This window comes from Salvelinus sp. IW2-2015, linkage group LG18, assembly GCF_002910315.2.
Source record: "Salvelinus sp. IW2-2015 linkage group LG18, ASM291031v2, whole genome shotgun sequence".
NCBI lineage: Eukaryota > Metazoa > Chordata > Actinopteri > Salmoniformes > Salmonidae > Salvelinus > Salvelinus sp. IW2-2015.
The window spans coordinates 23,998,827-24,025,006 of NC_036858.1; the positions used below are offsets into that span (position 1 = coordinate 23,998,827).

The window sequence follows — 26,180 nt, forward strand, 5'->3', positions numbered from 1 at the left end:
TCAAAACTCGGTCGTCCAGAAAGTGGAGAGCAACACTTTGATATCTAAAAAAAAACATCCACGTTAGAAAGGATTACCTACAAATACTGACCAGCTCATGTTATAGACAGAAGCGTGCTACATGGCAGACCAATCCGAACTCATCTATCGGTATGTCCAGCCCATCCATTATCTCAGCCAATCATGGCTAGCGGAAGGTTCCTGTCTTTTTCCATGGCTAAACCAACTAGGCTCGTAATTTAACAATTGTATTAGTATTTACAGATGGCATACAAGTTTGTTATTAAGGCACATGAAAGTTCACATGTTCCAGAAGGCATTTCTGCCAAAAAAAATGCATTTTGATTTTAAAAAAGAGTTTACGTTCAAATGGCTCTTCTGTGAAGTAGTGACGCGCAACATACAGTTTCCTGAAACGAGTCACATATGTATGCATTTTGGGGTATCTCGAGCCAGAATGGTCAGTATTGGGATGTGCTCAATTATGACATAGTACCCTAGATGATAACTACAACAGATTTCACACAGAACAAGAAGATCCATTGTGGAAGTTTCTTAGATATATAGAGTCATCATAGATGTTGTCGATAATCAGTCCCAGCAGCCTATTTTCAAGATGGCCACCATTCATTTCAATGGGAAGCAACTGCATTGATTGAGCATGGCCATAACTGAATAAATAATTGGTGTAATAAGACCAATAATGGCTTAAAGTGTGTGTTGCAATGAGGACAACCGCAAATTATGGCCCGAGTATGTCAGTTATATGCATGTAGCTAAATATGACCAGAATAGTGGTAAAAAATATGCCCCAAAAAGTATTGTATCTGTTTCAAATATATTACATAAAAAATTGTTCTACAAGCATTCACTGATGTTTATTTATTAAAATGATATGCAATATGAATCTATAAAAATGGTATTGACATAAACAAATACCTAGTACATTGCACCCTATATGAAATCCCATAGGAATGCATCTAGCAAAGAGGCACAGGTAACACATTTTCTGAAAATGCCTTCATAATGAGTGCATACTTTACATAAAGATAGGAAAAGTCTAAACAATGTTGTTTAGCTATTGCTGATTTAACCAAAGGGTACACATTTTCCAATATGGCTACCAACCAGCTCCATTGGTTTTGACTGGATTGGTCTGACATTGCCACAACTCTTTCAATAATAGGTGTAATATGCCTAATGATAATTAAAACATTAAAGTTATGATAATTAAAACATGATTAAAGTTATGCAAATAGCAAACAATTTTACTAGGTTTGTTAAATATAGAATATTTATAAAATATTAGCAAAATGATTCCAAAAAGTGCCCCCCAAAAAATATGTTCAAGCAATAAGAAATTATCTATAATATTCCTGAAAAAAATCTCACAGTTGAAAAAGGATAGATTTTTTCCCCAATTGCATAATTTTAATTAAATTTGTCAGCAAGCCATTGAACTAATGGCTACAAAATGATTAGGTAACATATTTCATTAAATCACTAGTAAGGTTAGAGAGGTTAGGGCTGTTGTGGTGACCGTATTACCACCACAATGCCATTCATGATTCATTGAGTCAAGGTAACCTCCTACTATGCACTCTGGACATGCATTGGTAGTACCCAACTCACTAAAGACCACTAACTAACCACTCTGACATCAATGCAAAGGCAATCTTCTTMGGTATGACGCTACAAGCATTGCACTCTTGTATTTGGGGAGTTTCTCGCATTCTTCTCTGCAGATCCTCTCAAACTCTGTCAGATTTGATGGGGAGCGTCGCTGCACATCTATTTTCAGGTCTCTCCAGAGATGTTAGAGCGGGTTCAAGTCTGGGCTCTAGCTGGGCCACTCAAGGACATTCAGAGACTTGTCCCGAAGCCACTTCTGAATTGTATTGGCTGTGTGCTTAGGATCATTGTCCTGTTGGAAGGTGAACCTTCACCCCAGTCTGAGGTACTGAGCGCTCTGGAGCAGGTTTTCATCACGGATCTCTCTGTACTTTGCTCCGTTCATCTTTGCCTTGATCTCCAAGTCCCTGCCGCTGAAAAACATCCCCACAGCATGATGCTGCCACCACCATGCTTCACCGTAGGGATGGTGCCAGGTTTCCTCCAAACATGACACTTGGCATTCAGGCCAAAGAGTTCAATCTTGTTTCTCATGGTCTGAGAGTCTTTGGGTGCCTTTTGGCAAACTCCAAGTGTGCTGCGTGCCTTTTACTGAGGTGTGGCTTCCATCTGGCCACTCTACAATAAAGGCCTGATTGGTAGAGTGATGCAGAGATGGTTGTCCTTCTGGAAGACTCTCCCATCTCCACAGAGGAACTCAAGAGCTCTGTCAGAGTGACCATCGGGTTCTTGGTTACATCCCTGAAAAAGGCCCTTTTCCCCCGATTGCTCAGTTTGGCCTGGCAGCCAGCTCTAGGAAGAGTATTGGTGGCTCCAAACTTCTTCCATTTAAGAATGATGAGGCCACTGTGTTCTTGGGGACCTTCAATGTTGCAGACAGTTTTTGGTACCCTTCCCCAGATCTGTGCCTTGACACATTCCTGTCTCGGAGCTCTACGGACAATTCCTTTGACCTCATGGCATGGTTTTTGCTCTGACATGCACTGTCAATTGTGGGAACTTATATAGACCAGGGATGCAAACTGGTGAGGGCCCAAATAGGTGACACTTATTTTTTTGTTTCCCCGAAACATGCAAAAAATCCCTGCTAGGGGGAAATACAGGTTTTAACTAATTAAACAACAAAGAATATGATCTACATGCTCAGTCTGCTTGTAAAATAAAAAGTGGTTAAAGTGAACCTAACTCACAGCTAAAAAATGTAAAGAACACAATTCAATGTTATTTGTTGCCTAGACTTTACTACAAATGACACTCAAGTATTGAGAAAAGACAATAACCTAATATTGCAGTTAGCCATAACAGCCTTCATACAGTTGAAGTCGAAAGTTTACATACACTTGGAGGTTGGAATCATTAACTTGTTTTTCAACCACTCCACAAATTTCTTGTGAACAAACTATAGTTTTGGCAAGTCGGTTAGGACATCTACTTTGTGCATGACACAAGTKATTTTTCCAACAATTGTTACCAGACAGATTATTTCACTTATAATTCACTGTATCACAATTCCAGTGGGTCAGAAAGTTTACATACAATAAGTTGACTATGCCTTTAAACAGCTTGGAAAATTCCAGAAAATGATGTCATGGCTTTAGAAGCTTCTGATAGACTAATTGAAAAATCAAAAGAAATCTGCCAAGACCTCAGAAAAAAAAATGTGGACCTCCATAAGTCTGGCTCATCCTTGGGAGCAACTTCCAAATGCATAAAGGTACCACGTTCATCTGTACAAACAATAGTACGCAAGTATAAACACCATGGGACCACGCAGCTGTCATACCGCTGAGGAAGGAGACGCATTCTGTCTCCTAAAGATGAACATACTATGGTGTGAAAAGTGCAAATCAATCCCAGAACAGCAAAGGAGTTTGAAGATGCTGGAGATGCTGGAGGAAACAGGAACAAAAGTATCTATATCCACAGTAAAACGAGTTCTATATCAACATAACCTGAAAGGCCGCTCAGCAAGGAAGTAGCCACTGCTCCAAAACCGCCATAAAAAAAACAGACAACGGTTTGCAACTGCACATGGGGACAAAGATTACACTTTTTGGAGAAATGTCCTGAAACAAAAAATAGAACTGTTTGGCCATAATGACCATCCTTATGTTTGGAGGAAAAAGGGGGAGGCTTGCAAGCCGAAGAACACCATCCCAACTGTGAAGGACGGAGGTGCAGCATCATGTTGTGGGGGTGCTTTGCTGCAGGAGGGACTGGTGCACTTCACAAAATAGATGTCATCATGAGGTAGAAAAATTCTGTGGATATATTGAAGAAACATCTCAAGACATCAGTCAGGAAGTTAAAGCTTGGTCACAAATGGGTCTTCCAAATGGACAATGACCCCAAGCATACTTCCAAACTTGTGGCAAAATGGATTAAGGACAACAAAGTCTATTGGAGGGGCCATCACAAAGCCCTGACCTCAATCCTATTGAACATTTGTGGGCAGAACTGAAAAAGCATGTGAGAGCAAGGAGGCCTACAAACCTGACTCAGTTACACCAGCTCTGTCAGGAGGAATTGGCCAAAGTTTACCCAACTTATTGTGGGAAGCTTGTGGAAGGCTACCCGAAACGTTTGACCCAGGATGCACCTGTGCTCAATTTTGAATCTAATAGCAAAGGGTCTGAATACTTATGTAAATAAGGTATTTCTGTTTTTTTTGCTATATATACTTTTGCAAAAATTTCTAAAAACCTGTTTTCGCTTTGTCATTATGGGGTATGGTGTGTTGATAGCTGAGTTTTTTATTTATTTAATCCAATTTAGAAAAAGGCTGTAACGTAACAAAATGTGGAAAAAGTCAAGGGCWCTGAATACTTTCCGAATGCACTGTATGTTTTGATTTCTAAGACATTCTAAGGTTTGTATAATTCACAACTAAATAACTCTAAATCTAGAGTAAATTGCAACTTTTACGCTCAACATAGCCACTTCATATGCACACTCACTCAGGAATGGGAAAAACATCCTTTCTAGTTCAATTATATTCTTCTTACTATAAAATCACAATCTAAAATAATGGCACGGTACTTATAAGTATACACACTTCAAAAGTTTGGGGTCACATGAAATGAGTTGAAAAATGAATAGGAAATATAGTCAAGACGTTGACAAGGTTATAAATAATGATTTTTAATTGAAATAATAATTGTGTCCTTCAAACTTTGCTTTCATCAAATAATCCTCCATTTGCAGCAATTATAGCCTTACAGACCTTTGACATTCTAGTTGTCAATTTGTTGAGGTAATCTGGAGAGATTTCACCCCATGCTTCCTGAAGTACCTCCCACAAGTTGGATTGGCTTGATGGGCACTTCTTACGTGCCATATGGTCAAGTTGCTCCCACAACAGCTCAATAGGGTTGAGATCCGGTGACTGTGCTGGCCACTCCATTATAGACAGAATACCAGCTGACTGCTTCTTCCCTAAATAGTTATTGCATAGTTTGGAGCTGTGCTTTGGGTCATTGTCCTGTTGTAGGAGGAAATTGGCTCCAATTAAGTGCCGTCCACAGGGTATGGCATGGCGTTGCAAGATGGATTGATAGCCTTCCTTCTTCAAGATCCCTTTTACCCTGTACAAATCTCCCACTTTACCACCACCATAGCACCCCCAGACCATCACATTGCCTCCACCATCCTTGACAGATGGCGTCAAGCATTCCTCCAGCATTTTTTTTTCTGCGTCTCATGAATGTTCTTCTTTGTGATCCGAACACCTCAAACTTAGATTTGTCTGTCCATAACACTTTTTTGCAAATCTTCCTCTGTCCAGTGTCTGTGTTCTTTTGCCCATCTTAATCTTTTCATTTTATTGGCCAGTCTGAGATATGGCATGCTGGAGTCGCCTCTTCACTGTTGATGTTGAGACTGGTGTTTTGCGGGTACTATTTAAAACTTCTTTGGGATCTGTGTCCCATCCACGGGACGGTTGAGCTGACGTAGGCTAATGCGATTAGCATGAGGTTGTAAGTAACAAGAAAATTTCCCAGGACATAAGACATATCTGATATTGGCAGAAAGCTTAAATTCGTGTTAATCTAACTGCACTGTCCAATTTACAGTAGCTATTACAGTGAAATAATACTATGCTATTGTTTGAGGAMAGTGCACAGTTTTGAACTTGAAAAGTTATTAATAAACAAATAGGCACATTTGGGCAGTCTTGTGCAATTTTGAACAGTCTAAAGCTTTGCACATACACTGCTSCCATCTAGTGGACAAAATCTAAATTGTACCTGGGCTGGAATAATACAATATGGCCTCCCTCTTGCATTTCAAAGTTGATGGTACAAAACAATAATTTTTTTTACAGTCAGTTAGATTTGGGTATGTCATTTCAGGTGAAAATTGAAAAAAAATGGGCGGATCCTTAAGAGGCTGCCAGTTGAGGACTGGCAGACACTCTAATGTACTTGTCCTCTTGCTCAGTTGTGCACCGGGGCCTCCCACTCCTCATTCTATTCTGGTTAGCGCCAGTTTGTGCTGTTCTGTGAAGGGAGTAGTACACAGCGTTGTACTAGATCTTCAGTTTCTTGGCAATTTCTTTCATGGAATAGCCTTCATTTCTCAGAACATGAATAGACGGATGAGTTTCAGAAGAAAGTTATTTGTTTCTGGCCATTTTGAGCCTGTAATCGAACACACAAATGCTGATGCTCCAGATACTGAACTAGTCGAAAGAAGGGCAGTTTTATTGCTTCTTTAATGAGTACAACAGGTTTCAGCTGTGCTAACATAATTGCAAAAGGGTTTTCTAATGATCAATTAGCCTTTTAAAATGATCAACTTGTATTAGCTATAAACTATCAAAATAAAGAAAGTTGCACACTCCATGTATAATCTCCCAGCAATTTAATGGGTATTTACCAACGTTTCGGCATCACTGTGCCTTCCTCATCCTGAGGAATATTCGCCGTTAGTAAGCACCTCCACACAAACTATTATTCTGGGTGTGTGCCAGCTCTTTTTTTTTAAATCTACTATTAAACTTGGATTAGCTAACACAACGTGCCATTGGAACACAGGAGTGATGGTTGCTGATAATGGGCCTCTGTACGCCTATGTAGATATTCCATTAAAAATCAGCCGTTTCCAGCTACAATAGTCATTTACAACATTAACTATGTCTACACTGTATTTCTGATTAATTTGATGTTATTTTAATGGACATTTCAAGAACAAGGACATTTCTAAAGTGACCCAAAACTTTCGAACAGTAGTGTATATTGTCTGCTAAATTAAAACAGGCCTACAGCCTATGGGATCACGCATAGCCAGATAACATACTGTAGGCCAACTCATATTCTGTTCTTCTGAAATACATTTTCTGTTCAGGGACAGAAGAGATTATTATAATCACCAATGTTCCTTTTTAGTGATGACTTGTGTTTACCTAAATCTTTGTGTTAACTTGCTGGMACAATTCAACAAATGACAGAGCACACCTTTCATTTACCATGCTGAGTATTGCTTTACGAAAGACTATTAAAGGTGGCAACTATAAAGCCGATACTCTACCAGATCTGGATCTCTTGTTCTTCTATTATTTCCCAGTATGACCAATTTCCCTAAAACAAATATGTAGTTCTGGGATTTGTAACATTGTTGTTTCAATGATGAGTCAGTATAAGGACCGATGCTGGAGACGAGAAGCAAGTACATGGAGTGAACATTTAATGGAAAACGGACAAGAAACAAACGTAACGACATCAATACTGACACGGGGAACAAACTGAGGAGCAGGCAGATATAGAGGGGCAATCAACAAAGTAAAGGAGTCCAGGTGAGTCCAATGAGTGCTGATGCACGTAATGGGCACCCTCCAGGGCCAGAGAGGAGAAGCGGGAGCAGGCGTGACAGTCAGTCTAGGTAAATCATTAGTTCTGATGGCAAAAATGTGCCAAATCCCATGGTTTTTAAGATGAGATCTACCAAACAGAAAGTTTCATCGTTGTTTCACAGTCAATTTCAATGAGCATGTGAACATTTCAACATGTCTCAACCTTTCTTTATCAGCCTGCAAAGATTCTATTGAAAAGACTTCCATACAACAGGATTTATAACATTTTGGGAGAAAATATCATACATCAATTTGATCAGGGGCTTGCGGGGAACAATATAATACCATCAAACCTTTGCCACCCCAAAGTGGCCAAACTTTTGGTCTGGCCCATGGACTGACTACAAAGATAAGTTTGATGTCGGACAACAATAGAATGTTCATGATTTAATGCATGCCAAAGACGGTAAGATGAAAGGCGACATTCATACTGGGAATTTGGCGGGACGTTTAAACACTGAAATCATGACTAGGTCAGTTGAAGGAAATAAAAGTACAGGCTTTGTCACCGGCAATACCTTTCAGATATATAAAAAAAAAAGTAAGCAAAAAGTTGGAATGCTAAAGTTGGCTGGTTTTCGTCTCTGTTTAAAATGGATCTCTCTCTCTCAATTCAATTAAATTCAACTCAATTCAACTCTCCCTCTCTGTGACAGTTATTATCAGCGTGGCTATCACTCCTCTCCTCTATTCATTCACACCATCCTGGCAGGAGGGAATTATGCTCTATGAGGGACTGTGGCAAGAGGCTGCAACCAATTCTCACACCAGAACACACTTATCTATCTAGCTGCCTATCTTTCTCACTCCATCTGTCCAACTGTCTGTCATGTCTCTAAGCAGACTAAGCACCAACAGTAACAGTATCCAAGGAGCATGAGTTGCGTACATAAAGAGCAGTGTGATTTTTCTAAGTGTGTGATCATAAAAACAGACACTGCTGTAAACTAGCTAGCTCTTCTCTGCCATTTCTCAATCCTGTCGTTTAGTGAGAGGAGAGGAGTGAATAAAAAAGTTTGAGACAGTGACAGTCTGTCACGCCTGATAGCCATGCTGATAATAACTGTCACTGGGAGAAAGAGGGAGAAATATCCATTTCAAACAGAGATGAAAACCAGATAACTTTAGCATGAAAACTTTTTGCCAACTTTTTTTGTTGCGTACATAAAGAGCAGTGTGATTTTCGAGGATGTGTGTGATCATAAAAACAGACACTGCAGTAACTATTTCTTATTTTAAGAACAAATTCTTATTTACAATGACGGCCTACCAAAAGGCAAAAGGCCTTCTGCGGGGGCTGGGATTCCAAATTAAAAATAAATAAAATATAAATATAGGACAAAACACACATCACGACAAGAGAGACAACACTACATAAAGAGAGACCTAAGACAACAACATAGCAAGGCAGCAACACATGACAACACATCATGGTAGCGACACAACATAACAACAACATGTTAGAAGCACAAAACATGGTACAAACATTATTGGGCACAGACAACAGCACAAAGGGCAAGAAGGTAAAGATAACAATACATCACACAAAGCAGCCACAACTGTCAGTAAGTGTCCATGATTGAGTCTTTGAATGAAGAGATTGAGATAAAACTGTCCAGTTTGAGTGTTTGTTGCAGCTCGTTCCAGTCGCTAGCTGCAGCGAACTGAAAAGAGGAGCGACCCAGGGATGTGTGTGCTTTGGGGACCTTTAACAGAATGTGACTGGCAGAACGGGAGTTGTATGTGGAGGATGAGGGCTGCCGTAGATACCTCAGATAGGGGGAGTGAGGCCTAAGAAGGTTTTATAAATAAGCATCAACCAGTGGGTCTTGTGACAGGTATACAGAGATGACCAGTTTTCGGAGGAGTATAGAGTGCAGTGATGTGTCGTATAAGGAGCATTGGCGGCCGAATGGTAAAGAACATCTAGCCGCTCGAGAGCACCCTTACCTGCCAATCTATAAATGATGTCTCCATAATCTAGCATGGTCATCTGAATCAGGGTTAGTTTGGCAGCTCGGGGGAAAGAGGAGCAATTACTTTAGCCTGCAGCTTTGATATGTGCTGAACTAGCTAACTCTTCTCTGCCATTTCTCTCACTTGTAGTTTTTAATTTAACCTTTATTTAACTAGGCAAGTCAGTTAAGAACAAATTCTTATTTACAATGACAGCCTAGAAACAGTGGGTTAAACTGCCTTGTTCAGGGGCAGAATGACAGATTTTTATCTTGTCAGCTTAGGGATTTGATCTTGCAACCTTTCGGTTACAGGCCCAAAMCTCTAACCACTAAGCTACCTGCCACCCCAAATTAGTGAGAGGAGAGGAGTGGAAAGAGAGGTGTGAGTGGGAGGACTAAAAGTCATAAACACACACATCCATAAGCATGCACACACACCTCACAAACTATACTATAGAATGCATACTCTCCCCTCTTTCTGTGTCCACTCTCTGGACCATTCTTATTTCCCTCTCTCTGTTCTAATTCTCCATTATTTCCTTTCAAATTAAAATTCCATCAAGCTTTATTGTCATGACAATGCAGTGCTCTGCCAACTGCCTTCCGGTGGCGTCCATGGCAACGGCCCTCCCGCCGAGCATTCGGTACCTGCCAGGCACACACACACACACCACCACCAACACTCATCAGACAGGTAGTGGAGGAGTGACAAGGCATTTTTTGCTGCATCGGCCAAGGGAAACAATAGTCCATATAACATTAATACACGTCAACAGCAGGTAGCCAAGTGGTTAGAGTGTGGACCAGTAACCGAAAGGTTGCTGGACCGAATCCCTGAGCTGACAAAAAAAAATGATATCTGTCATTCTGCCCCTGAACAATGCAGTGTTCCCAGGTAGTCTGTCATTGTAAATAAGAATTTGTTCTTAACTGACTTGCCTAGTTAAATAAAGGTTAAAAAAAATGAACAGTAACTAGGCCTAATGGCAGGCAAGCAGGGGCCTATAAAAGTCCATTATATAGAAGAAGCTATCAGTCTATCTGCCTGCCACACTGACAGCAGGACTCAGAACAGTTTGTTTAGTGGGAGAGTTTAGCTTCATAGCCACTGACATACACACACACAAACAAACACAGAGACATGCAGGCACATGCACGCTCACACGTACACACGCATGTAGAGATTCACACAAACACACAACATGTCATTAACAGACCAGAGGCAGGCAGGCTGATACTTTTACAACCTGGATCATTCTGTTGTTAAGGTATCACTACGTTTGAGTCCTATGACCACTATCTCTTCTCATGTAACCACCCACTTACATGCAATAAAATCTGGTTCTTCTTATTCAAATTGAACGGGCCATCACTATGCAAATTAATACCTGAACATTGATTTTAGCGAGCAGTAGCCATCTTGAACTACTCCAAACTACTGTAGCACAGTGTATCAGAATGTTCCTCCCTGCTATACTAGCCTTACAGGTTGGAGTCCTACAGTATATCACTAGCTGAAAGGTCCTTTTGCTATCATAATGAGTAGCAAACAATCAAAACGAATCACAATGGCGTGCATTTCATGACAATAGGTTGACGTGTCTATGCATATTTACATTGATTTAGCCTGACTAACCCCCAGTCCAGAGTGAGGACCATAGAAATATAATGAATATATTGTATTTTTTTAACGTAATGGTTCCGTACTCCGCAATTTGTTTTGTATAAAGCTTCATTTTTGAATACATTTTTTTCTCTCACTGCATCAGAGATAGCATGTAGGACCTTCAGAGTGAGATGGAGAACATTCGTCAACAGCCCATGCTCCCTATTAGAGCAAAGGGCTTAAATAAAAGTAAGTCAAGGGATAGCATACACAGACATTTAATTTAAAAGCCTTCTTCAGTGGGAGGTAAACAAACTAGCAGCAGAGCTATCATGGGTTCACTCCTCGTTCAAAGCAAGCAGTAACACTGATATGCAATCTATGACAATTACCCCTCCCCTCTCAGAGAGGCAGAGAAAGACAGTGGTTTAGGCACTTGTGGCCCCAGGGAGCTCTGGCGTTCAGAGGGGGTGGCACCAGGGAACACTACTGACAAGACAACCTCTGGGGGGTAACTAAGAGAGGAAAAGAGACACCTCTTTTCATGTTCCTCTGTTTCTGTCTGTACAGGTGACGGGCGGGACACCGCCGCAACCTCAACCAATCAGAACAAGAGAGACGAAAGATGCACTCTCATATGACCCCAATAGAAATAAGTTGTGCAATCTTTGGTGGTATAAAATGTAGTGTATTCAATTTGGAATGTGTTTTCAAATGGCCAAATAAATCCTATGAAAAATACACAAAGGCACAAATAGATTCTAAATTTACCGGTGAACACAATACACACACACACAAACATCACCACCGTGGAATATTACCGCTGTGGTTGACCAGGGTCAGCTGACAAAAACTGATCTGGAATCAGATATTGGGGCTGCTTTCTTAACACGCCTCCGACCCCTGCCCTGTTGATCCCTCATCATGTGAACCCCAGGTTCAGCCCACTTAATCCCCCGTCACATAACTTCCCAAAATCTCCGTAATCTCCCCTATCTGAAGGAAAAGTCAAGAAAAGTCCACTATGCAGAAATACTCTTAAAAAACGTTCCTGGGTCTCCCGAGTGTCGCAGTGGTCTAAGGCACTGCAACGCAGTGCTAACTGTGCCACTAGAGATTCTGGGTTCGAGTCCAGGCTCTGTCGCAGCTGGACGCGACCGGGAGACCCATGGGTCGGCGCACAATTGGCCCAGCATTGTCCGGGTTAGGGGAGGGTTTGGCCAGCAGGGATGTCCTTGTCCCATTGCGCATTAGCGACTCCTGTGGCGGGCCGGGCGCAATGCACGCTGACACGTTCGCCAGGTGCACTGTGTTTCTTCCGACACATTGGTGCAGCTGGCTTCTGGGTTAAGTGGGCATTGTGTCTATTGTGAAGAAAATTTGCAGTGGCACATGCACCTGAATGCACTCATGACTCCTTTCTATGCCCACCAAAATGATGATCTGTTTCCCTGAATTGCATTGTGAAAGCCTAACACTGTAATATCATATTTTATAACTTAGCTAGTCATGTTGGCAATAGAACACGCTTCAAATGATGCCCACCTGACCCAGATTGAGATTTATAATGGACCGTTTTTGGATTGCGTAAACAACAAAAGTATTTGTGTGAGGGTGGGGATGCAGGGTTGTGTTCCAAAAAAACTAATACAAATACTAGTTCCTTAAGGCACAGCTAGGAGAGCTAGACAAAAGCACATTATAGTCATAAAAATGCATTGAAATTACTTGGAAACTGTACATATGTTGGAGAGGTGTGTGGCCACTTGGAGACACCAGTTAGTCCTCTCACTCAAACCCTTGTCCTTTTTTTGTCTTTTGTTGCACCAACCCAACATTTTACAGGAATATTCTTATCATGTAACTGAATGTATCCAGAGTATTTTCAGATTTCTTAATCAACAAATGTGAAAAGTATTGTAAATGTAAAATTCACATAAAATCAACAGTGTAATGTTTGGATTCAGTCTTGTCTCAGGTGCACTTTTGTGTCCTCAGCTTTGCTCTAATAACTTCCAAAAATCTCGAAACTGTTCCCTTTCAATTGCTACCATGGTTATGCAAATGCTTTTCATATTTATTCTGTAACAAACATTTCCATTTATCCTTATCCATATAGGCCAATTCCCACAAGTATAAAGGGATTAGGTAAAATCAATTGGAGAGTACAACTCAAAAGTGCCAGCCCTACTCCACTCCACCCTAAACCACAACTATCACCCTAACAGTGTACAACAAGTGGTACAAGACAAGAGCTAGAGGGCCAAGGAGAGTCTTACAGCAACATTACCTCCTTCTCTCCACCCCACAGTTACAGTGGGGCAAAAAAGTATTTAGTAAGCCACCAATTATGCAAGTTCTCCCACTTAAAAAGATGAAAGAGGCCTGTAATTTCCATCATAGGTACACTTCAACTATGACAGACAAAATGAGAAATGAGAATGAGAAATACTTATTTTCCACCATAATTTGCAAATAAATTCATTAAAAATCCTACAATGTGATTTTCTGGATTTTCTTTTCTCATTTTGCCTGTCATAGTTGAAGTGTACCTATGATGAAAATTATAGGCCTCTCTCATCTTTTTAAGTGGGAGAACTTGCACAATTGGTGGCTGATTAAATACTTTTTTGCCCCACTGTATATAACACACACCAGGTGCACGTTGTAAAGTGTAAAGTGTTGGTCCCATGTTTCATGAGCTGAAATAAAAGAGCCCAGAAATTTTCCATACGCACAAAGAGCTAATTTCTCTCAAATGTTGTGCAGAAATTTGTTACATCCCTGTTAGTGAGCATTTCTCCTTTGCCAAGATAATCCATCCACCTGACAGGTGTGGCATATCAATAAACGGATTAAACAGCATGATCATTACACAGGTGCACCTTGTGCTGGGGACAATAAAACAACAATAAAAGGCCACTCTAAAATGTGCAGTTTTGTCACACAACAGAATGCCACAAATATCTCAAGTTTTGAGGGAGCGTGCAATTGGCATGCTGACTGCAGGAATGTCCACCAGAGCTGTTGCCAGAGAATTGAACAATCATTTCTCTACCATAAGTCGCCTCCAATGTTGTTTTAGAGAATTTGGTATGTCCAACCGGCCTCACAACCACAGACCAAATGTATGGCGTTGTGTGGTCGAGCGGTTTGCTGATGTCAACATTGAATGCCCTCATAGTGACGGGTATGGTATGGGCAGGCATAAGCTACAGACAATGAACACAATTGCATTTTATTGATGGCAATTTGAATGCACAGAAATACTGTGACGAGATCCTGAAGCCCATTGTGAGGCCCATTTTTAAAAGGTATCTATGACCGACAGATGCATATCTGTATTTCCAGTCATGTGAAATCCATAGATTGGTGCCTAATGAATTGATTTCAATTGACTGATTTCCTCATTAGAAGTGCAACTCAGTAAAATMTTTGAAATTGTTGCATGTTGCGTTTATATGTTTGTTCAGTATAGGATCAGCTTACCTTTCCCAAATCTTAACCGTAACCATTGAAGGGGGATACCTCTAAACAGACCTTAGATCAGTATCTAGGCTAGGGGCACAAAGTAAATAATACAGCCAATGAGGAGCCAGTGTCTTACCTTCAGGTTCTAGCGTAGCCTCCTCTTCCTCGGCGACAGTGTACGGTGGCCTCGCCACAGTAGCCATCACTAGGGACAGCAGGACGGCGGTGAGCAGCCAGGCCCACGAAGCCATCCTGTTAGTGGAGGGCAAGTCTCCCCCCCATCCCCCCCTCCTCAGGCTCCGCCTCCCCCTGGACACTGATCCCATCTGAAGGGCTCCACCCAATCATGAACTGCAGGCTGTATGGCCTGTCACTCACTGTGAATTCCCCCAATCACCTGGGCTGAGGAAAGGCTGTGGGAGGGGCAAGAAAGTTGGGAAAAGGGTGGTTGGTTGGTTGGTTGGTAGGATAGGTAGGTAGGTAGGTAGGTAGGTAGGTAGGTAAGGTAGGTAAGGTAGGTAGGTAGGTAGGTAGGTAGGTAGGTAGGTAGGTAGGTAGGTAGGTAGGTAGGTAGGGTAGGTAGGTAGGTAGGTAGGTAGGTAGGTAGGTTAGGTAGGTAGGTAGGTAGGTAGGTAGGTAGGTAGGTAGGTAGGGATGGATAGATAGATAGATAGATAGGTTAGGGATGGATAGATAGATAGATAGATAGATAGATAGATAGATAGATAGATAGATAGATAGATAGATAGATAGATAGATAGATAGATAGATAGATAGATAGATAGATAGAATGATAGATAGATAGATAGATAGATAGATAATAGATAGATAGTAGGTAGGAATAGATAGATGATAGATAGTAGGAATAGATAGATAGATAGATAGATAGATAGATAGATAGATAGATAGATAGATAGATAGATAGATAGATAGATAGATAGATAGGTAGGTAGGTAGGTAGGTAGGTAGGTAGGTAGGTAGGTAGGTAGGTAGGTAGGTAGGTAGGTAGGTAGGTAGGTAGGTGGTAGGTAGGTAGGTAGGTAGGTAGGTAGGTAGGTAGGTAGGTAGGTAGGTAGGTAGGTAGGTAGGTAGGTAGGTAGGTAGGAATAGATTGAAGGGAAAGGTAGGTAGGGATTACATTATTTTATAATGTGGGGGGAAAGGATTTATTTTATTTTTTTAATTTTACCTTTATTTAACTAGGCAAGTCAGTTAGAAGCATTCTTATTTTCAATGACGGCCTAGGAACAGTGGGTTAACTGCCTGTTCAGGGGCAGAACGACAGATGTGTACCTTGTCAGATGAGGGAGAGGAGGAGGAAAACCAAAAGAGGAACATTTGTATTGACATAGAAAATGAAGCCAATTCTGCATTTACACCACAGATGTAGAATCTTAATTTGAAAATGTAAACTTGTAGTGTATTCAAGGTTTAAAAAGGTTTCTAAAGTTTGTAATTTCCACTTTAAAATGTCAGACTTGATTTGGCCTAACAAAAAATATACCAACCCCTACAAAAAATGTCCATTAATTATAATCCACATTTCCTGTTGCTGCAGGATTATTTTCCTGCTGTAGCAAATTGGCTCAAATTAAGATCCTACGTCTGTATACTATACTCTGCTAAACTCTCTTGTCTCTATTCTTACCTGTCTCACCTATTCAAATAGCACGTATAGAAAGAGTGGGTATGAGAGAGAGAGAGAGAGTGTCACAAAATGCTGTCAAACAAGCCTTGCGACAGACATACCAAAGCTCTGATGCACCTCAGCTCAGCACACAACCACACTACACCTACCTTTTATGTCCGATCTAAGTCGCAAATCCTCACGTTCACAATTAAAAAACACGCCGCATGAATATATAGAATTTCTATTGAGTTGACTTGATGCTTGCATTCTAAGGCTGAAATGATTGTGGACAACAGGAAAATGATGTGGCTGTAGTGGAGCAGGTTAAGAGCTTCAAGTTCCTTGTTGTCTACATCACCAACAAACTAACATGATCCAAGCACACCAAGACAGTCGTGAAGAGGGCACGACAAAAAGAATTCCCCCTCAGGAGGGTAGTGCGTATGGCCCAGTATATCACTGTGGCCAAGCTTCCTGCCATCCAGCTCCTCTATAACAGGCGGTGTCAGAGGAAGGCCCTAAAATTGTCAAAGACTCCAGCTACCCTAGTCATAGACTGTTCTCTCTGCTAACGCATGGCAAGCGTTACCGGAGCGCCAAGTCTAGGACCAAGAGGCTTCTAAACAGCTCCTACCCCCAAGCCATAAGACTCCTGAACATCTAATCAAATGGCTACCCAGACTATTTGCATTGCCCCACCCCCCTCTTTTACGCTGCTGCTATTCTGTTATTATCTATGCATAATCACTTTAATAACTCTACCTACATGTACATACTACCTCAATTACCTCGACTAACTGGTGTCCCCGCACATTGACTCTGTACTGATACCCCCTGTATATAGTCTCGCTATTGTTATTTTATTGCTGCTCTTTAATTATTTGTTACTTTTAATTCTTATTCTTTTTTTTTCTGGTATTTTTTATTTCTTTTAATTGCATTGTTGGCTAAGGGATGGTAAGTATGCATTTCACTGTAAGTTCTACTACACCTGTTGTAATCGGCGCATGTGACAAATAACATTTGATTTGATCACATTGTAGTGAAGTTTTACATATATAAACGGTTTCTCAGAGAATCAGCATTGAATACTGTGTTAGTTATTAAGAAAAAACATGTATCACTAGGCTATGTAGGTACTGTAGTTATTACAGTACCTACATATCCCGGAGTTGCCTCTTCACTGTTGACGTTGAGACTGGTGTTTTGCGGGTACTATTTAATGAAGCTGCCATTAACAACATTAACAATGATCAATTTGATGTTATTTTAATGGGACAAAAAAAAAAAGTTTTTCTTTCAAAAACAAGGACATTTCTAAGTGACCCCAAACGTTTGAAGGGTAGTGTATAATTTGACATGTACACAGTAACTTTGAAAGGTGTCTATAGATTCTGGTTCATCTCTAATGAGGTCGTCACTAGTTACCACAGCCACAAAGTCATAATTATGGCTAAACCCCGGCCTATTTCTACAAATTCTCTACTTAAAATCATATTTTTAACCTAACGCTAGCCGACTATACTCAATTTCACGATATACGATGGAGTTGAGTAAAGGGTGGACTGGAGCTCTGACGACACTAAAAACTACGGATTTATAGCCCGCATTTCTTTGGGTGCTGAAATCCAGACAGAATAGCCTGCATTTTTGGGGTGCTGAAATCCGTTTTTTTTATAAAGCCATTGGAACTCCAGTTTTCCCACACTAGTCGCCGCTCAACGCCATCGTAAATCGTGGAGTTGAGTTTAGTCGGCAAACCTAACCCTGACCAAGCTGCTAACCTCATGTCTTACCTTAACCTTAAATGAAGACCAAAAAGCTAATTTTGGTTTTCATTCATCTTTAGGGTTGGGTTTAAAGTCATAGTTATACCCTGCCTATTTTTACAATTGATCTTCTTAATATCTGATTTTAAACCTAATCCTAGCCGGCTATACTCAAGTCCACGATTTACAATGGATTTGAGCAGCGACTAATGTGGCCAGACTGGAGCTCCAATGTCACATAAAATTACATTTTTAACCAAATCTACATATTTCAGCACCCAAAGAATAGCCCACATTTCTTTGGGTGCTGAAATCCAGAATAGCCCGAATTCTTTAGAGTGCTGAAATCTGTAGTTTTTTATAAAAACGTTGGAACTCCAGTTCGCCTACTCTAGTCGCTGCTCAACTCCATCTTAAATCGTGGAGTTGAGTTTAGTCGGCTAACCAAAACCGAACCACACTGCTAACCTTACTCCTATCCATAACATTAAATGAAGACAAAAAAAAATAAAATTGTCTTTCATTCATTTTTAAGAAATAGATCGTTTAGACTTTGTGGCTGTGGTAACCAGTAACAACCCTCAAATGACCCGCGCATTACATCATGGGATGTTGCCTGTGGCCTGAATGCATCCCGCTCGTGCAACGTGATTGGACCAGGCTAGAGTGGGCAGGCTACCTTGTTTTAGGATGATGGTTTACTTACAAATCGATAAGTCGTCTATTTTGTTTCTCAATAGTCTATTGCAAAGCAAAGGGAAATGGACACTGTAGGCCAGCACAGCAAGGTAACTGACAATTCATGGGCAATTTTTGCATCGACAATTCGCCTAGGTCTAGCCTACTTTTGGTGATTTAGCTGTTGTAAATCTATCCAGTGTATAGCCTATAGCTTTGACAAACGAGTTATGAGTTGCTGCTGTCAACAACATGACGTCCAACATCAAGTTCGTACTCATGAGGGCTTTTCCTTATAAGCATATCCACACGTTTTCCTGGCCCCCATTTAAACCAAGGCTTCTGAATAACATTTCTTCCGCTGATTGAATTCCTATTGATATTCAAATCAGTTGTAAAAACACAACGTGCGGTCAAGGGGTAATTGTAATTGGCACCATAAATGCAATGTAGAAAATTAAGCAAAGTAATAAATAACCAAAACAGTGTTGTTAATGAACACTCATGGGTGCTGCAACCATTGCTTGAGTTGTATTTTTGTAATTGAGGGGAAAACATGGTAAACGTTGCCATAAAGGCAGCTCTTATTGAATGAAAAATATTATATTTTTCAGAAATGGCAAAAAAATACCTCTTGTTTCGCTGTAGAAAAGGAGTAGGCCTACATTATATTTGCAATTGATTATGATTCGACTGTCAAATCAAGTTATCTATTAAAGTAGCCTATGCATAACATGTGTAATTTCACAACTCCTTTGAATAACAAATTAGGTTAATCTCTCATGGTTTAAAAAAGTTATTAACAATAAATCACGTTGCATGCGCGTGATGATCATTTGTGTAGCAAACTGGTTCCCCAAAAATATTTCCAAAACTTAGAAACATTACAAATTAGCTCTATTCTCCACTATTCTAGGACGAATAGAACAATAACTATTTGAGATCTATGSCCACAATAATACTGCCAGAATACTTACCACGAATAACTACGAAGTCTGAAAGACCTCCGAGTCGCATGCACGGAAAAGGCAGGAGGCGTGTACCCTATAGTCCTCACGGAGCGAATTCTCTTCACATTACCAAAAATGCCAAGAAGCGATTTTTTATTACCCCCAAATCCGACGAGCAACAACTCAAATGACTGGAGAGACTCTTAAATCCCGAAATTACTGGTGTTCCATTGCACTTGAAAAATGTTGAATTGAAATGCATATCCTTGAAATACTTAGCTAGCTAACGTTACGTCTCCAAAACTTTTCTTATTCAGCAAGTTCATACAGTTTCTTCAACTCAAAACACGTCAGTGTTCCACCGCGAGCGCCCTCTTCATCCAAACGAAGGGCCTATGTAGTTTATGAAGAAGTAATGCGTAAAAAGTATATATAAATTCCAAAATGAAGAATCCATCAATTTATGATCTCTCACGGCAGAACGTCTTCTTCCCCGACAATCATAGTAGTACTGTCCTCAGACGCTTTGTCAGGTTTTAGAAGATTTGTTCTGCTCCTTACGTCCTCACACACACACAACCCCCTCCTCCCTCACTTCAGTGGGTATCACTCCCCTCTGAAATTCGATCCGTTTCCTGGCTATGAATTCCTCCGCCAATCAAACCTCAGTGTCTCCCTCTCTTTCTACGCTTTTGCCTAGAAAGAAACCACGAGCCTTCCTTGCTCCGTACGCCAAGGAGAGAGAGAGAGCTCAACCTACGGAGCTCACTACAAACGTTGTACTGTATAGTTAATAGGGGTTCTCCTCCACCCCTCGTTGGCTTGGCGCAACTTGCAGTAACTACGCCCCCGTGCGGACACAACACCTGATGCGCACAAGTCATATGTATAATAGCAATAGGGAATGTATGTATTATTACCATGTTGTATATAATGAATAATGTTGACATACGGGAGCAGTAGGCTTGTTGTCTATTGCCTATCATTCTCACAGGGTTCGGCTACAGTGTTTTGTATGAGATGAGCCCCCCCTCCCCCATTTCAAGGGGCCCTGAAGGAGAGTTGGAAACTGAGCTGCACTTCCTAAACTCCTGCCAAATGTATGACCAGATTAGAGAGTAGAGACACATATTTCCCTCAGATTACACAGACTCACAAATAATTCTAAAACAAATCCAATTTTGATAAACTCCCATATCTATTGGGTGAAATACCACAGTGTGCCATCACAGCAGCATGATTTGTGACCTGTTGCCACAAGAAAATGGCAACCAGTGAAGAACAAACACCATTGTGAATGCAACCCATATTTATGTTTATTTATTTTCCCTTTTGTACTTTAACTATTTGCACATCGTATATAGCCATAATATGAGATTTGAAAATGTCTCTATTCCTTTAGAACTATTGTGAGTGTAATGTTTACTGTTGATTTTTATTGTTAATTTCTCTTTTGTTTATTATCTATTTCACTTGCGTTGGCAATGTAAACACGTTTCCCATGCCAATAAAGCGCTGTGAATTGAATTGAGTGGTGGAATAGAGAGAGGGATGGAGGGAGGAAAGGAGGGACGCAGAGGACTACTAATCTCTCCCTAAAGTAATTTTTTGTTCTCTTCCAGTAGTGAGTAGAATGTGTGTTTATAGGAAGGAACCCTCCCATATTCAGGATGAATAGAGCAGCTAATAAGGCTGTTACCAAAAGCGAGGTGGTGTGCTGTGAATGGAGCGTTCTCGATCTCTGTTTTTCTCTCCCTTTCACCCTATCTCTCGCTATTGCAGTAAAGCCGTCAGAGAGATGAAGGTGACAGCTTGGTTCGAAACAAAGAGGGGGAGAAGTTAGAGGAGAAGGGGTGAGAAAGAGTTCTGCCGCAGTTTTCTCCCAATACAAGAACGACAAGGAAGTCATTCAAGCAAACTCCCCTGTTCCTTCACCTAACCCTATTTGCAGCTTTCCATTTTCACCACCTTTTGAACAGCATTTATTTTTGAACAAAATGTCATAATGTTTGGTTTCTTTAGGCTATTGCCTTGGTTGGGCCCATGTGCTACTAGTTCGCTATTGTCTTCCTGTCCCTAATTAGGTGGTGGGCCGAAAGCCTTAATAAGGATCGTACACGTTTCTTTAGTTTTCGCCTAAAATGACATGCCCAAATCTAACTGCCTATAGCTCAGGACCTGAAGCAAGGATAATCATATTCTTGATAGCTTTTGAAAGGAAACACTTTGAAGTTGGTGGAAATGTGAAATGAATGTAGGAGAATATAACACATTAGATCTGGTAAAATATAATACAAACAAAAAAACATGCATTTACATTTTTTTTTATCATCTTTGAAATGCAAGAGAAAGGCCACACTTTCAGATAGGAGTCTAGGTGTAATTTAGATTTTGGCCACCAGATGGAAGCAGTGTGTGTGTGAAGTTTCAAACTGATCCAGTGAAGAATTACAGTACTGAACAATATGTTGTATCAAGTCTGCCAGGAGTTTGCCCAAATGTGCCGAATTGGTCAATTGATACATTTTCAAGTACATAACTACAGAGAACTTTCAAAAATGCTATGGTAATAGAAAATGTAAGTTTACACACTCCAAGGAATGTCATACATGATGGATCATTAGCTTATACACCAACTTTCACACATCTAGACGGCCGGGCGGGGTGTGTGTGGAGCCAAAGACAGTGGTGGGGTCAAACTGTAGACCTCAGTTCCTACATTTGAACATAAAAATGATTTTATCAAACAAAACTATGCTACATTTTTCTCGGGGACCCTCAGGATGACAAATCAGAGCAAGATTACTGAATGTAAGTACATTATTTACCTTTAGAGGTGAATGTATCAAACCAGTTGCTGTGATAAAAGTTTGTTGTTGTTGTGCACTCTCCTCAAACAATAGCATGATATTTTTTTACTGTAATTGCTACTGTTAATTATACACTGCGGTTAGATTAACAATATTTTAAGATTTCTGCCCATATAAGACATGTCTATGTCCCGGAAAGTTGGCTGTTGTATACCATGTAATTCTGGTCACATTAGCAACAACCATCCCGGTTTAGGGACACCGATCCCATAGAGGTTTAAAACATGAAATTGATCGATCCCCATCGTGGGAGGAGCAGATTTTTTGTATAAGTATATGACAGTAAAACATTGTTATGATAACTATAACATTTGTTGGCACCTTCAAATCTTGCACATTTTCTCATAAGAGGTATATTTCAACACACAGGTATATTTGCCAACTACTAAACAGATGATCTGATCTCCCGTTCATACCCCTTGTGATAAAGGCAGCCGATGGCCTGCTTCTATCTACGATGTAAACACAGCCTCTTGTGAAAACGTGAGCTGGTTTCTAATGAAGAGGAACAGATATAGCTTGTCTTGATTTTATGAAGAGATAACTCTGTTGACCATTTAGCCAATTTATTGAAAGCTAGCCAATGTTACTAGCCTATCCAGCTACTGTACAGTGCAATCGGAAGGTACTCAGACCCCTATACCTTTTCCACATTTTGTTACGTTAGAGCATTATTCTAAAATGGATTAAATATTTTTGTTCCTCATCAATATACAGACAATACCCCATAATGACAAAGCGAAAACAGGTTTTTAGACATTTTTGCAAATGTATCAAAAATAAAACACTGAAACAGCACATTTACATAAGTATTCAGACCCTTTACTCAGAACTTTGTTGAAGCACCTTTGGCAGCAATTACAGCTTTGAGTCTTCTTGGGTATGATGCTACAAGCTTGGCACACCTGTATTTGGGGAGATTCTCCCATTCTTCTCTGCAGATCCTCTCAAGCTGTCAGGTTGGATGGGGAGCGTTGCAGCACAGCTATTTTCAGGTCTCTCCAAAAATGTTGGCTCGGGTTCAAGATGGGGCTCTGGCTTGGCCACTCATGGACATTCAGATCTTGTCCTGAAGRCACTCCTGCATTGTATTGGCTGGGTGCTTAGGGTCATTGTCTTGTTGGAAAGTGAACCTTCACCCCAGTCTGAGGACCTGAGTGCTCTGGAGCAGGTATTCATCAACGATCTATCTGTACTTTGCTCTGTTCATCTTTCCCTCGATCAAGACTAGTCTCCCAGTCCTTGCCGCTGAAAAACATCCCTACAGCATGATGCTGCCACCATGCTTCACCGTAGGGACGGTGCAAGGTTTCCTTCAGCCGTGATGCTTTGCATTCAGGCCAAAGAGTTTAATGTTGATTTCATCAGACCAGAGAATCTTGTTTTCATGGTCTAAGAGTCCTTTAGGTGCCTTTTGACAAACTCCAAGCGGGCTGTCATGCGCCTTTTACTGAGGAGTGGCTTCCGTAAAGGCCTGATTGGGAGGAGTGCTGCAGAGATGTTGTCCTTCTGGAAGGTTCTTCCATCTCCACAGAGGAACTCTGGAGCTCTGTCAGAGTGACTATCGGGTTCTTGGTCACCTCCCTTACCAAGGCCCTTCTCCCCCAATTGCTCAGTTTGGCCGGACGGCCAGCCCTTGGTGGTTCCAAACTTCTTCCATTTAAGAATGATGGAGGCCACTGTGTTCTTGGGAACCTTCAATGCTGCCCCAGATCTGTGCCTCGACACAACCCTGTCTCGTAGCTCTACAGACAATTCCTTCAACCTCGTGGCTTGGTTTTTACTCTGACATGCATTGACAACTGTGGGACCTTATATAGACAGGTGTTTACCTTTCCAAATCATGTCCAATCAATTTAATTCCTGATTTCCATCGTACCAGCGACTCCTTGTGGCGGCCCAGAAGCGTGCAGGCTGACTTCGGTCCTCAGTTGAACGTGTTTCCTCCAAAACATTGGTGGAGCTGGCTTCCGGGTAAAGCGGGCGTTTGGCAGGTCATGTTTCGGAGGACGCATGACTCGACCTTCGCCTCTCCCGAGCCTGTTGGGGAGTTGCAGCGATGAGACAAGATCGTAATTGGATCGCAATTGGATATCATGAAAAAGGGGGTAAAAATAAAAAAAGAAGGTATTTCTGTTTATATTTTTAATACATTTGCAAACATTTCTAAAACCTGTTTTCGGTTTGTCATTATGAGGTATTGTCTGTAGATTGATGATGATTAATGACCGGCTATGAAAAGCCAACTGACATTTACTCCTGAGGTGCTGACTTGCTGCACCCTCGACAACTACTGTGATTATTATTATTTGACCATGCTGGTCATTTATGAACATTTGAACATCTTGGCCATGTTCTGTTATAATCTCCACCCGGCACAGCCAGAAGAGGACTGGCCACCCCTCATAGCCTGGTTCCTCTCTAGGTTTCTTCCTAGGTTTTGCCTTTCTAGGGAGTTTTTCCTAGCCACCGTGCGTCAACACCTGCATTGCTTGCTGTTTGGGGTTTTAGGCTGGGTTTCTGTACAGCACTTTGAGATATCAGCTGATGTAAGAAGGGCTATATAAATAAATTTGATTTGATTTGACATTATTTTATTTAATAAATTTTTGAATAAGGCTGTAACGTAACAAAATGTGGAAAAAGTCAAGGCATCTGAATACTTTCCGAATGCACTGTACCTACTTCACCCACTCCAGTATCCCTGCACATTGAATAAGTTCCTGGCACTGACCTGTATATACTGCATTCTCCTGTTCTTTAAAGGAAAATTCCTCTCTGTGGGAATCTTGGCTTGTTTTCATAATTTCTGAGGCATTTCTAGGACAGTGAGATGTGTTTCACATATAATTTCCCAGGAGGAAGGCAGGTCAGGACTTCGCGGCTGAAAGATACACCCTATGATGGCTTCTGGTGTTTTGATGAGGGGGCGAGATCTAAAAAAGCATGGAGTCCTGCTTTGTGGCATTTTGCGAAGGCTCTCTGTTATACTGATCGCACTATATATTTTTGTGGATGTATATATGGTTGTCCTTGTTCAATAGAGCCATTGGACTTCTTTCAGCGATGTTCCTATGGGCGGATTCATTACTAAATATACAAGCAGACACATTTTTTCCAGTCTCTTAAATACTACAACTTGTGTTGGGCGGTGCTTTGTGCTCGGGCCCCCATCCTTTCCCCAAGGCAGGCTTTATTTAAATGTATTTATTTATTTATTTTATTTCACCTTTATTTAACCAGGTAGGCTAGTTGAGAACAAGTTCTCATTTGCAACTGCGACCTGGCCAAGATAAAGCAAAGCAGTTCAAAACATACAACAACGCAGAGTTACACATGGAATAAACAAACATACAATCAATAATACAGTTGAAAAAGTCTATATACAGCGTGAGCAAATGAGGTAGGATAAGAGAGGTAAGGCAATAAATAGGCCATGGTGGCAAAGTAATTACAATATAGCAATTAAACACTGGATTGGTAGGATGTGCAGAAAATGAATGTGCAAGTTGAGATACTGGGGTGCAAAGGAGCAAGATAAATAAATAAATAAATAAATACAGTATGGGGATGAGGTAGATTGGATGGGCTATTTACAGATGAGCTATGTACAGGTGCAGTGATCTGTGAGCTGCTCTGAAAGTTGGTGCTTAAAGCTAGTGAGGGAGGTAAGAGTCTCCAGCTTCAGTGATTTTTGCAGTTCGTTCCAGTCATTGGCAGCAGAGAACTGGAAGGAGAAGCGGCCAAAGGAAGAATTGGCTTTGG

The 26,180-nt window shown here is 40.9% G+C and overlaps 1 protein-coding gene across 1 annotated transcript in view; it reads right to left on the reverse strand.

Moving 5' to 3' along the window:
• Positions 1-20,332, reverse strand: part of LOC111978528 (fibroblast growth factor receptor 2-like) — a 113,953-nt gene extending 93,621 nt beyond the window's left edge. Inside the window, 2 exon segments of the mRNA XM_024008638.2 lie at positions 14,655-14,931; positions 19,573-20,332. Of these exon segments, the coding sequence (XP_023864406.1) occupies positions 14,655-14,844 (190 nt within the window). The 5' untranslated portion in view covers positions 14,845-14,931; positions 19,573-20,332.
• Positions 20,333-26,180: the final 5,848 nt, after the last annotated feature.